The sequence below is a fragment of the Gavialis gangeticus genome, unplaced genomic scaffold (assembly GCF_001723915.1).
Source record: "Gavialis gangeticus isolate Ggan-Ray unplaced genomic scaffold, GavGan_comp1, whole genome shotgun sequence".
In the NCBI taxonomy this organism is placed as follows: Eukaryota; Metazoa; Chordata; order Crocodylia; family Gavialidae; genus Gavialis; species Gavialis gangeticus.
The window spans coordinates 22538873-22551705 of NW_017729028.1; the positions used below are offsets into that span (position 1 = coordinate 22538873).

The 12833-nt window shown below is 46.6% G+C and overlaps 1 protein-coding gene across 3 annotated transcripts in view; it reads right to left on the reverse strand.

The window, feature by feature from the left end:
- Positions 1 to 1378: 1378 nt before the first annotated feature.
- The window catches only part of LDAH (lipid droplet associated hydrolase), a 306139-nt gene continuing 294684 nt past the window's right edge, over positions 1379 to 12833 (reverse strand). For 2 of the 3 annotated variants that reach the window (XM_019520809.1, XM_019520808.1), the window contains exon 7: positions 1380 to 2133. In XM_019520809.1, the coding sequence (XP_019376354.1) occupies positions 1942 to 2133 (192 nt within the window). In that variant the 3' untranslated portion in view covers positions 1380 to 1941. Of the gene's footprint in view, positions 2134 to 12833 lie in introns of all 3 variants that reach the window. The other variant, XM_019520811.1, reaches the window with a different exon arrangement.

Below are 12833 nucleotides of genomic sequence, written 5' to 3' on the forward strand. Positions count from 1 at the left end.
ATACATGCCCATGCCGGCAAATGGGGTCACCTCCTGCAATAAAAAGAATATCCAAAAAAACTGTGCATCACCTGGGGGCTGTTTGAACAGAGATGGCTTTGGGGTTCAAAACCAGCATTGCAAATTTTTGTTTCCTTGCCCGTATTAGGCAACAAAAGAAATTCTTGTGATTACAGTTGTGCAGAGGGAAGACAGCCTCTGAGGTTGTTGTAAACGTGAGTTAAAATCATAGGACAGTTTGGAAAAATGGCTTCAAATATATTCAGCTTATGCTGATAATCCCCACACTGCTGATACTGACTTCTTAAAACATCCACTCGAGCAACATCTTCTGTTTCACTAGATGCTGGCATCATCTGAAAATGCGTTTGTCCGTTGCAACAGCTAAACTGCTAGTGTTGCAGGAAAAGGTCATTTAAACCTACTGTACATCTGCAGCTCTGAAGGCAAGTCCAAAAGTATCTAGAAACAGCATGCTGAGGTTATGGGGAACCAGGAATGGTGAAAAGTGTCTTTGTGTACTCATACAAAGGGGGAAAAACAAGAAACCTCTTCCAATCTATCTTTCCAAATCACAGAGTACCTTCCCCAGTATCCTTCTCTGTAGTCACTTATTTACCATTTTAATGAATCATACAAGTTAGAGATGGAAAAGACCCGGCAAGTCATGTAACTCATCTCTTTGCCATAAGAGCAAACGTCTTGTATCATTCATGTAGTGCTATGTCTTCGTATAAATGCCTTTTGCCACTGGTTTTACACCTTTTCTTTCAGGATACTATTTCAGAGTCTCACTAATATGAAGTCTTTCCTGATTCCACTTGTCTCTTCTGGTAATTTCTGCTCCCAGTGCTTACATTGACTTAATTCTCAGCTTTAAGCCACGATTCTGTTTCACCACAAATATTTGGAGGTTTCTTTCTGTATTTTCTGTTTACAGTCTATATTGAATTAAAATAAAAGGAGGAAGGTCATGCATGTCGAAGAAAGAGAGTATCCTTAGGAATGAACAAGAGCAAGGACCAGAGCTTTGGTCAGTCAAAGACTTTGATGAAGCTCAGCTTATTGATGGCAGCTGAGAACGTGGTCCTAAAATATTCTGAGGGGGTTCATCAGGCACAGCAACTGTGACAGAAACACTGGCCCTTTTCTGACTGTGAATTTGTGTAACTTGGGCCTTTGGGACAAAAGTCTTAAACAAGCCCCTGGAGTTATGGATCTGGTTTTACATTTAGGCACATAATACATGTGGCTTGGTTTTTCAAAGTGGTTGAACACCTGAAATTCCTGCTGACTTCAGTAGGGTCGTGGTATTGTTGAGAGCAAGCAGCTTACACAAGTGGATAAATATAGTCAGTACAGCCCCTGTCAGCTCTAAGCATGGGGCACCCCTCCCCAGACTCTTGGGTGCAGTGGGGTATAAGAAAGTAAGCACTGCAAGAAATAGGTGCCACTACATTTTTGAAAAGTTATGGAAGGGGTCTTGTGTCTAAAAAGGTTCAAAACCACTACTGTAGGCCACGTCTATACTGTCTCACTTGTGGTGGCAAAAGGACGCTGCAAGACTTTGCACTGCCTAACTGCTAGGTGTGGACAACAGAGAAGGAGTGTTTTTTTCTTGGTGGGGGACATGGCCCAAGAGGGAAGTGGCATAAACGTGGCCCCATTGACGCTAATACTGATTTTGCGTACACTTGTGTCAGCTGAGTACTCTGCCCTTTACAAAGCCCTGAGGCCACAGCCTGGGAGCCCAAGATCATAAGCCTGACACTATTCTTTAGACCAGCCAGTTGTCACATTTTACCGTCTCCAAAACATGTCAGTAGAAAACAAGCCATAACCTGTAACAAATGGAGTAGTTAGGGACAGACTCTTTCACAAAGAAATTACACATTCACAAAATAGTTACATCTTTTGTGTGGTTATTCGCTGAAGCAATGTTTATAGTTTGGTCAGGTCATCTTGTAGCCAGTGTGTAATCATGGCAGCCATCTCTTTGCTGGCATCTAGGACGAAAGCGTGCCGGAAGCCTCTCTCGCAGAGCCGGATATCCCCGTCGGGGAAATCCATCTTGATCTCCTCGTAATATTGTTGTGGACACCAGCCATCTGCAGTCCCGTAATAAAATATCAGCTACAAATCAAAGCAGAGATAAAACATTCATTTGAAAAAGGTGGTGGTGGAGGTGGAGGTGAGCGGAAAGCAAAACTGGGAATCATGATACATCTTGGTAAATCATCATTATTAAAATCATAAGCTCCATTATACCACTCTCCCACAACGAGAGGCTGTAACCTTCTTACCAGTATCTGGTTAGTGTTTGCTCCTTTTGTCAAGAAATAGTTTCCCAATGACTCAATCTAATAGCAAATGCCCAGTTAGGCTGACGTCACATCCCGGGAAACTGCTCTGATCTCCAGGGGACTGTACTGAACAGAGGCAGTATCACCTTCACTTACAGCTAGCTTTGAAAGTGGCAAAAAATCTCGAATCCTGTACGCAGCCTAATCCTGTCGGTGTCTCTTGGGGCGCTTGGAGAACATCTACTAAACCTGACAGGAGGCATTGGCAGAGGAACACTTGAGGCTAAATCCTATCTCACTTTTGGAGCCTAAATGGTATGTACACAGCTGCACAACTGCAGCTCTTGGCGCTTATGTATAGCTTGTGATTCAGCATTGCCTGTCCTAGCCTCCTCAGTATGCCTAGGGATGTAAGAACACCTGTGCAAAAAGTCCAGACATTTAGTCAGGCAAAACCCATGACTAGCAGGTGTTAGACAGAGGAGACGGACTTTCTCATATGTTAGCCCAGTGCCACAGTGGCCAAACCACGGCTCGCCGGCACGGTACTTGCGGCTCTTGGGGGCCCACCCACTTCTCCCCGAGGTGGCTCTGGGGGACACTGGGCTGCTGGGGCTGCAGTTGCATTGCTTACCCTGGGGAAAGCCAGGGCAGTGCAGGTGATGGTGGTGGTGGTGTGCTCACCTCCACTCTGGGTGGCTCAGCACTCCCTGCCCCCCGCTCTCTGGCTTTGGTGGAGGATCGAATGTGGCTCCCAGGGTAACTCTGGCCACCCCTAGTATAATGGTTACATCAGTATCCTAGGAAGGAAGAGGCCCAGGTTCTAGGTCCCCATCACCAAGTGAGGGCTTAGCCCTGCTTCCCAACACAATGCTGTAACCATCAGGCAGGCATTGGCCAGATCCTTTCCCAGCCCCCTTTTTGAAGCTTGTCCACTCTACTGTGCATCTAATATCAAATAAATGGATGGAGAACAGTTACTGCCCTATTGGGAGCAAGGGCTCAGGCTAAAAAAAAGCAGTCCACTACTAGGATGAATGCTAGGGCAGCATTCATTTCACTGACCCACACTCTCCTTTACATGTTCTCTTCCTCCTGGTCCCACATATCTGCCTCTCTTAGCTGCCCAGTGCTGCTTCCTATGGCAGGTACACATGCAGAGTAATTCTGTTCTCCTCTGTGGTGAAAATGTGTATGTGCCAAAACCTGCAGGTATGTGGCTATGTATGTATCATTAGCCATGTAAGGAGGACAGGATTTAGCTCCTAGGAATCAGGGGCAGACATGAACTAAGAGCTGCACTGCTCAGTCTTGTCAAAATGAGGGTAATCCTGGGATATACAGAAGCAGGACTTTAGATGCTGGGTAATTTCAATTCTTTATTGTAGGGTTCCAGTGGGTTTAGGCACTTCTGAGGGTCATCTCAATTGCAATTTTGGAGTCTGGTGCCTAAATTCTTCCCAAGTGCTTTCTTGGATTTGACCCTTAATGTCAAATCATCTAAAGTCACACAGAAAGCCCATGGCAGAGCAAGGACTTAAATCCCAGCCACCCAAATTCCAGGCTAACGAAGTAATCAAGAGACATCCCTCCTCTCTGTTCTTTCCCAGGAAATCATTTTATAAACCTCACCTTGGCATCCCAAATTCTCAAACTTCTGCGTTTCAAATTTGGGTGTGAGAGGTTTTTTGTCTTACACATAGCAAGGTCCAACAATTTTGAAAATGTGCAAGTATAAGTCCAACACTGATGACACTTACTAAAATATTAAAGTGCAAGTATGGGATGTGCCATGCTCGTGTTCCTCCCAGGCGGTCAAGAGCATTTCCTTTGTACTAAATGTAAGCTGGAATCTCTTGAAGGAAAAGATTCAAGGGTTGGAAGCATGGGAATCCACACCACATGCTGTCAAGGAAAATGAAGACTTCTTGGTTAGGAGTCATAAGAGACTGGTGCTGGGAAGACTAAAGGGAAAAAAGAGAAGTGGCAGTGTGTGACCACTATAAGAAGGGCCCCCAGAATTCAAGAGGAACAGACTGAAGGCAGCAACCACATTCAAGCACTCTGTGGTGGAACAGCTGAGGAAAAGGCAGAGGTGAGGACATCAGAAGGCAAGAAGCAGAGGAGCCAGCAGTCTAGAGAGCAGGAAATTCAGAGCCCCAGGGATGGGGGCTCCAAGACCACGGCATCAAGAAGGAAGAGAAAAGTGGTGCTGATTGGAAACTCCCTTCTGCTGGGGACAGATGCATCAAATGGCTGTCTGGATTTGGGGTCCTGGGAGGTGTGCTGTCTGAAGCCCATATTTAGGAGGTACAGAAATACTTCCAAAGCCCATCCACTCCTCAAACCACCACTCTTTTCTGTTTGCTCATGTATGTACCAGTGATATTGCTAGGAATGATGATAAGCAGATATGAGGAAACTACAAGGCTCTTGGCAGGAGGATTAAGGAGCTTGGAGCACAAAGGGTGTTTTTCTCATTTCTCCTAGTGGAAGGCAGGGGCCCAGGCTGGGACCACTGACTTATGGAAGTAAATGCATGGCTGAGACAGTGGTGTTGACATGAAGGCTTTGGGTTCTTCGACAACGGGCGGACGTTCTGAGAAGAAGAACTGCTATCAAAAGATGGGATCCATCTAATCAGATGGATGGGAAAGAGCATCTTTGGGTGTTGTTTGGCCAACCCAGTAAGGTGGGCTTTAAACTAGGTTCCATGTGGGACAGTGAACAAAACCCTCCAGGAAGAGAGCAAATAAGTCAGAGGGGGAAGGACTTGAAGAAGCAGCTCAACTCTGGGAAAGGGCTAGAGAGCCACAGGACAGCAACAAGTGATGCAAAAGGAAAACAAGTAGGTCAGAATGCAAAATATGTCCGATGTATGCACACAAATGCAAGAAGTATGGGGGACAAACACGATGAGCTGGAAGTCACAGCCTGTGAAAAGAGCAATGACTTACCTAGTATCATAGAAACCTGGAGGGACAGCTCTTACTGGTGGAACATCACCACTGAGGGCTACACTCTGTTTTGGAAGCACAGGGTTGGGAGAAGGGGTAGTGGTGCCGCCTTGTATTTAGAAAAATGCATGCACTTGTTTCCTGGTTCAGGAGGAAGAAGGTAGCAGATCAGAAGGTATTTGGGTAAAGATAAAAAGTGAAAGATACAGCACTGATATAACGGTGATTTATTATAGGTGGGGACGTACCATATTGATGATTTCACAGATCTTGCGAAATCTGGGCAATGCCTGCAAAACCCATGGGGTGGGGGAAGCTTATGGAAAAGAAAATGCTGGCTCCTTAGAGGGAGCCGGCAGTCCTCAACGTGCTGTTGCAGCCTAGTGGGGCAGGGAAGTGGAGGCTGCCTGCTCGAAGGGCTGCGGACAAAACAGCTGCCTCCCCCCACCTCTGATTGGCTGTGAGAGCTGCCTGCCATGTTCCCATGCCCCTCTCCACAATCAGCAGTGAGAGGTGGGGCTACATGATGAACAGCTCCGGCAGCCAATCATCAGTGAGGGATAGGTCTACATCACAGGCAGCCCTCAAAGCCAAATCGTTGGCAAGGCATGAGGCCACTGGAGCACCTTGGCTAGAGGTGTGTGTGTGCGTGGGGGGAGGGCTGCCATGCTCCGCCCACAAAATGGCTGCCTGTGCCCGTGTTCTCCCCTCCAAATCAGGGTGCAGCCCTGTGAATTAGGTAGGTCCCTAGTTATCAGCCACCATATCAGAAAGAACAAGTGGATGCGACACTCTTCAGGAAGATGCCAAAAGTATCCAAAATGGTACTGATGGGAGAGTTCAATTTTCCAGACGTCTGCTGGAAAAGCAGTATAGCCAAAGGTAAAATGTTGAGCAAGTTCTAGCTCATGTGGAAGACAGCTTTCTGGTCAAGAAGGTTGAGGGCACAACCTGGGGATCATCTATCTTGGATCTTGCCCTAACCAAAAGGGAAAAATTGGTCGAGGTTGTAAAGGTGATGGGCAATTTGGGAGGAAGGAGTCACGATATAACAATTTATGATCCTGAGACAGGGAAGTAGAACTAAGTTGCTAGATTTCAAAAAGGCAGATTTCAACAACTCAAGGAGTTAATAGACATGGTATCATGGGAAGACAGATCGAGGACCTTGTCACGTGTTACATTTAGCATGTGTTAACTGCACTCAAAACACTAATGTCCCAGCATTCAAACAGTAAAATGTGTGTTAAGTGCCATCATACTGTAAAAAAGGCAGAACTTTTCTAGTAAGGAATAGCTCCAGATCGTATTACCCAACACATGCTGAGCTTATGTCTCGCTGCTTCATGGAGGTCACAACCCCGGCACCATGCTAGAGCCAATTCTAAACTCCAGTGTGGTAGGGGAGGCTGGGACTGACTCTTTGTTGGTCACCCGGCCTCTCACCACACAGGAACAGGTTCAAGACTGGCTCAGTGGGTAGGCTGGGACCAACCATCAGCTCTTTGTCAGTCCCGGCCCCTACAGCATACCAGAGTTTTCAATGGTTCTGGTGCCTAAGATGTGATTCACTTAGACTTTAGTAAGCATTACCATGCAACTGCTCAGAAAAACTTTGTAATGTGTAGTAATGCTTAACTGGATCTAAATAAAAGGCATTTTAAGTATAATGTGACAAGGCCCTTGGGATAAAGGCGCCCAGGAGGCCTGAAAGTTTCTAAAGGGAATTAGAAATCCAAGAGGAATTAGAAATCCAACAAGAAACTGTTACAAGACAATGGAAGTACAAGAAGAATGGCAAGAGACCAATGTGGCTGCATGAGGAGTTCTAGGATGCTTCAAACACAAAAGGACAGTGTACAGGCAATAGAAAGATAGGTAGGTCACCAAGGAGGCATACTTGAAAATAGCAAGAACCCCAAGGGACAAAATCAGGAAGGCAAAGGGAAAAAATGAGCTGTACCTGGCAAGAAAAAGAGGTCCTATCAATGTGTTGGCCAGAAAAGAAAGACTAAGGAAGCTGTGGGTGAATTCTTAACAGAAGATGAAAAGACAAAGCTACTCAACACCTACATTGCCACAGTCTTCACAGAAAAATTAAACTGCAAGCAGGTTTTATCCTAATAAGTATTATTTGGATAAGAAAGGGGACAAGCTAAGGAATAAGAAAGAAACATAAAGCTTTTGATGGGTCTGAATAAATTCAAGTCAGCAGGGCCTAATGAACTTCATCTTAGAGTACTGAAGGAACTGGCAGAGGAGATCTCAGAGCCCTTGGCCAGTGGCGATGAGTAGGGGATGCATGGGGGTGCATGTGCATGCCCTGAGAGCAGTTGTGCACCCCCTGATTGGCTGCACTCACCACTTAGGCGATGGGTGGGGGTGGGGGGGAGGGGCAGGCAGGAGCACCAGTGCCCCCCGCAAGCGCTGGCCGATCGCTACAGCCACTCCTGGAAGCAGCTGCAGTGATTGGCTGCAGCAATTGGCCGTTGTGGGATTTGTGACCCTCCCCCTAGGCAGTGACATTGGCTGTGGGGTGGCCCCCCCCAGTCGGCGGGACTGGTCGCAGGGGGGCATCTGCCCCCCTCCCCCGACTAAGGCAGCACCAGTTGCCCATGCCCTTGGCAATAATATTTACAAAGTCATGGGGGACTGGGTGGGGAGGGGGTTACCTGAGGACTGTAAAAGGGCCAATGTAGTGCAATCTATTTTTAAAAAAGCCAAAAATGAGGATCTGGGGAAATATAGATTGGTTAAGTCTCACTTCGATACCTAGGAAATTACTGGAGCACTTCATAAGGACATCCATTTGCAAGTATCTGAAGGAAGAAAGGCTCATCACAAATAGCCAGCATGGCTTTACTTAGAACAAATCATGCCAAACAGATTTGATATCCTTCTTCAACAAAGTAACTAGTTGGATGGAAGGAGGGAATGCTGTGGACAGAGTGTATCCAGAATTCAGCGAGGCCTTTGACAAAGTCCCACATGACCTTCTTACAAACAAATTGGGAGAAATGCAGGTTAGATAAAACTACGGTACAGTGGACAGACAACTGGCTCAATAGCCACAAGCAAATGGTTCCATGTCAGAATGGCAGGAGACTTCAAGTGGAGTCCCGCAGGGCTCTGTCCTGGGCCCAGCACAGTTCAAGGTGTTTATTAATAATTTGGATGCTGGAATTGAAAGCTTCTTGAGCAAATTTGCCTACAACACAAAATGGGGAAGAACTGCAAACATATTGGAGGACAGGAGTGCAATTCAGAAGGATCATTATGTATTGGAAGGCTGAGCTAGAGCTAACATGATGAAGTTCAATGCTGACAAATGCAAAGTGCTATGCCTTGGGAAGATTAATAAAAATTACAAATACAGAATGGGTGACACTGGCTGGATGGCAGCATTATTGAAAAGGATGTAAGTCTCTTGGCAAATCACAGATTCAATGCAAGTCTGCAGTATGATGCAGTTGCACAAAAGGTGAATACAGTTTTGGGATGCAACAACAGAAGCAGCCAGTGCCAGACTCAGGATGTGATGGCGCCTCTCTACCAAGCACTGATTAGGCCTCATCTAGAATATCATGTACAGTTGTGGGCTCCACATTTTTAAAAAGGCACTGGGAAATTAGAGGGGGTTCAAGAGACCTGTGACAAAAATGATACATGGTGTGGAAAGCAAGTCATATATGGGGAAAGAGCAAAGGAAATAGGCATTTTCAGCTTGTGGAAAAGGTGCTTAAGTGGGAACATGAAAACAGTCTTCAAATGTCTGAATGGCTGCCATAAAGAAGAACACTTTTTCTCTCTTGCTGCAGAGAGCAGGATGCAGACCACTAGCTTGAAGTTGCAGCAAAGTACATTTAAATTAGATATCAGGAGAAACTTCTTCACTGTTACAGCAGCGAGGCAGTGGAACAGACTAATTAGAGAAGTTGTGGACTTGACATTATTGGAGGTGTTCAAGAGGCTGGACAAGCATTGATTGGTCAGGGATGATCTAGAAGTAGTTATGTCCATGCTCCACTATGGGTATTTCCCATGCTTTTTGGCTTTGCTAGTTGCCACATGGAGCTGGGAAGGAATTTTTCCCCCCACCTATTGCTCCACGTTTCATGGGGGTGCAGGGGAGGGAGAGTTTCACCTTCTGCAGAAGCACTGGGTGCTGGCTGCAGCCAAGGCTAGAGATTTTGGCTGGTGTATGTCAATACTCCTGCTGGGACTTGGTGGCCAGAGGTTCCTGGCTAGAGAGTTTACCACTTCACTCAGGGTCTGACTGACTGCCATACTTGGGGTGAAGAAGGAATTTTACCCCATAATTAGATTGGCACTTTTGTCTTCTATAGAGGGTAGCATGACCCTCTTCCTTGGATCTCTCAGTTGTATTTTAACAACCTCTACGGCAGCAGGACATTGGCCATCAATGTTCCCTTGCCTTACCTGTGGCAGGTTAGGGTGTTTGCCTTGTGGTTGTGGCACGACTGACTCTGTATTTTTTGTATTAAGTTAGACAATGGATTTGTATAGGGTGATTAGGATAAAGATGATTCTGCCCCTGAAGGTCCTTTCCAGACCTACTTTTCTATGACTCTAACTTTTAATTTTCCTGAGTGAGATGAGGGGTCATTTTGCAGATAGGAACGAGAGACACTGAAGTCAAAAGTATCCATTAATTTAGATGGCCAAACTGAAATGCTCAGGAACTGGTTTTTCAGAGTAGCACTGTGCAACACTTGCTATGTCCAAAGCACAGTTCCCCTTGACTTCAGTGGCAGCTGTGAGCACTCAGTATTTCTGGAAATCAGATGGCTGTGTATCAGTGCAGGCATCCAGAAAATGGGGAACATACAATTAGTGACCCCTGAAAAAAGTTGGGTTTAAGTGGCTTGACTAGTATCACAGGGACATTCTGTGGCAGATGAAGTGATAGAAGACAGCACATAACTTGCCTTAACCATAACAGTACTCTTTCTTCAATTCCTTTTCTCAGTCACTATGTAACCATCCAACTTTGGCAACAAGCAAAGTGCAGTCCTACAGACAACACTATCCTCCTTCAATAACCAACTGTGATTCATCCCAAAGGTAGGTGTGTGTCCCGCAAACAAATGAGGCAGGTATCCTGGGGGGTGGGTGGGGGTGTGACCATATAATGGAAGACAATATCCTAACACATCTACCACTGTTTCCAGTCTGCAAGGAGCCCTGAGATCTAGATCTGCCTTATGGTTAGTTTGACACCTCATGGGCTAGGTTTTTTGCATGCATTTCCTAGACTTTTTGAAGAGCGAACTGAAATAGAGATTCCATGATGTTGATTTATAAGATGCACATGGGTCATTGCCAGGGTTGTTGGCATTCTCCAGTCCACTACACAGACCTGTGCCACTTGAGCTAATGCTATCAGTCCACTGATAGAAGCGCTTGACAGCTAACTTCTCTGCAGATCAGCACAACAGGACACCTTGCCAGTGGGTTTCAGAGATATTTGTTAACAACAGACTCAGGAGCCCTAGATTTCTTCTAAGCTGTGGACAGGAGAGTGCTAGAGTAGTGACAAGATCCTCTGTCTTCTCTCTGAGCACAGCCACTTCCTTCTGCCCTGTTCCTCTCAACCGGTGCCCTGTCTCCTCCTCACCATGGCTCTTCAATTCCAGTTTCCCCAGTCGGTTCCAGTTTCCACTCCTCAGGCTTCTCATCTCAGTCCCACTCTTGTCCAGCAAATCTCTGTTTCACCTCTCTGGTCTCACTGTTCCAGGAGGCCTCATTCCATCTCCTGGCCCAGCCATTTGTGCCGACCCCCGTCTGCCAGGAGTTTTGCCCAGCCAGTCCCAATCCCTTCCGCCCTCCAAGTCCCAAGATTCTCTCTCTCCACAGCAGCCTTCGGTGCCAGCATCTGCCTCCTCCCTTGGCACTTCGTCCCAGTCGACTTTCCAACTTGCCCATATTCTGTATTTGAACCCAATAGCTTCCTTTCCTCTGCTACGTGAGCCCAGCGTGTGGAACGCTAGGAGAGAGAGTCTCCCTGATTGCAACTGAGTTGTCCAGATCGAGATAGCAGAGCTGACATCAGACTAGATCTGCAACTACAGGAAAAGTTCTGTTAAATGACAGCCCGGAGCAGTGGTGCTGAACCTTCTGGCCCTGTGGGCCAGAGAAGTGGTGCAGGGCTGATCCATGGGCACAGTCGGACCCTGCGCTCCCAGCATGCACTGAGATCAGGGCCTGGGGCCCTGCCCCACATCTACCCGGCTCCACATGCTGGGATTGGGCTCTGGGTCTCCATGCTGCTCCTGCATTGGGATTGTGCCCTGGGTCGTGGCCCATGGGGGTCCTCACAAACCTGTTGGGAGCCCTGCAGCCTGGATTACATGGTGCAGGGGGCCAGATCTGACCCTGAGACTGGGGGTTGAGCACCCCTGGTCTGGAGAAAAAGCCTCTCTGCCTAATATTAAATTGCTGTTCCTAAGCATGATGGTACAACAGCTTTTCAAACAAAAGCCTGCCAGAATTTTTTAATATGGGAAAAAAAACCCATATTTTTCCCTAGCTTTGTTCTTGGAAGTAGGTCAATTTTATGGACTGAGATCTTACAAAACAATCAATCAAACAACCTAAGGGAGACACCTGGCATGGAAAGTTTCATCCCAAATAGTTAAAGTTTGTTTTCATTTGCTAATAACTTCAACAGCCACTTACAGTGGGCTGTGGCAGGCAATCTGATGCCCCTGGCACATATTCATGTCATGGCGCAATGGGATCTGATCCCATCTGAATCCTAACAATTAACATGTTAATTGTGGTGTAAATGTAACACATAGAAAGGGCGTGAGTAATAGGCTAGGCTATCATTCCTGCATATTGTGTGCAGGTCTTGCAGTGTCTATTACCAATATTCTTAATTTAAAGCTGCCAAGTTTACGTGAAATTCAGATTTGTTTTCAGAGGGTAAGTCTACACATGCATTTGAACTGAAATCAGTTTACTTGTGAGTAAACTACTCAAGGGTAAATGCTCCCAGGCAGGTGTCTACATATACAGGGATGCGGGAGCAGACTCGCTGCTAATAGCAGCAAACTGCTTCTGGTTCCTAGGGCCCTACAATGGGCCCCTGCAGCCACCAGGGGGAGCTCTAGGCTCCCCTTGGGTGCTAGCTGCCCCACCAGCAAATTGGGGAAGGGTGCTGGGACCTACCTCACCCCTGCAGCTCTTTCCAAGCCCCCTGCCTTGATCACCCAATTGAGGCACAATCTCTTGCTCCCTGGTGGCTGGCTGACTGGGAGCAGATTTGCTCCTGGTCAGGTGTCTACAAGCAGTACTGCACTGTTACTAACCACAAGTAAATTTGCTACTTGCATTTGCAGGTAGCAAATTCACTCATGATTAGGGTGGTCTATTGCACAGTAAGCATGTGCACGTGTAGGTGCGCATGCTTACTGTGCAGTAAACTATGCTATTTTGTAGTAAGGTGTCTCATGCGGACATGCCCAGTTAGTCAGTTTTGCTACCTGAATCCACGTATGAATGCACTGTAGTTACATAATACGAAAGATGGGTAAAATTAAGGGGCAGA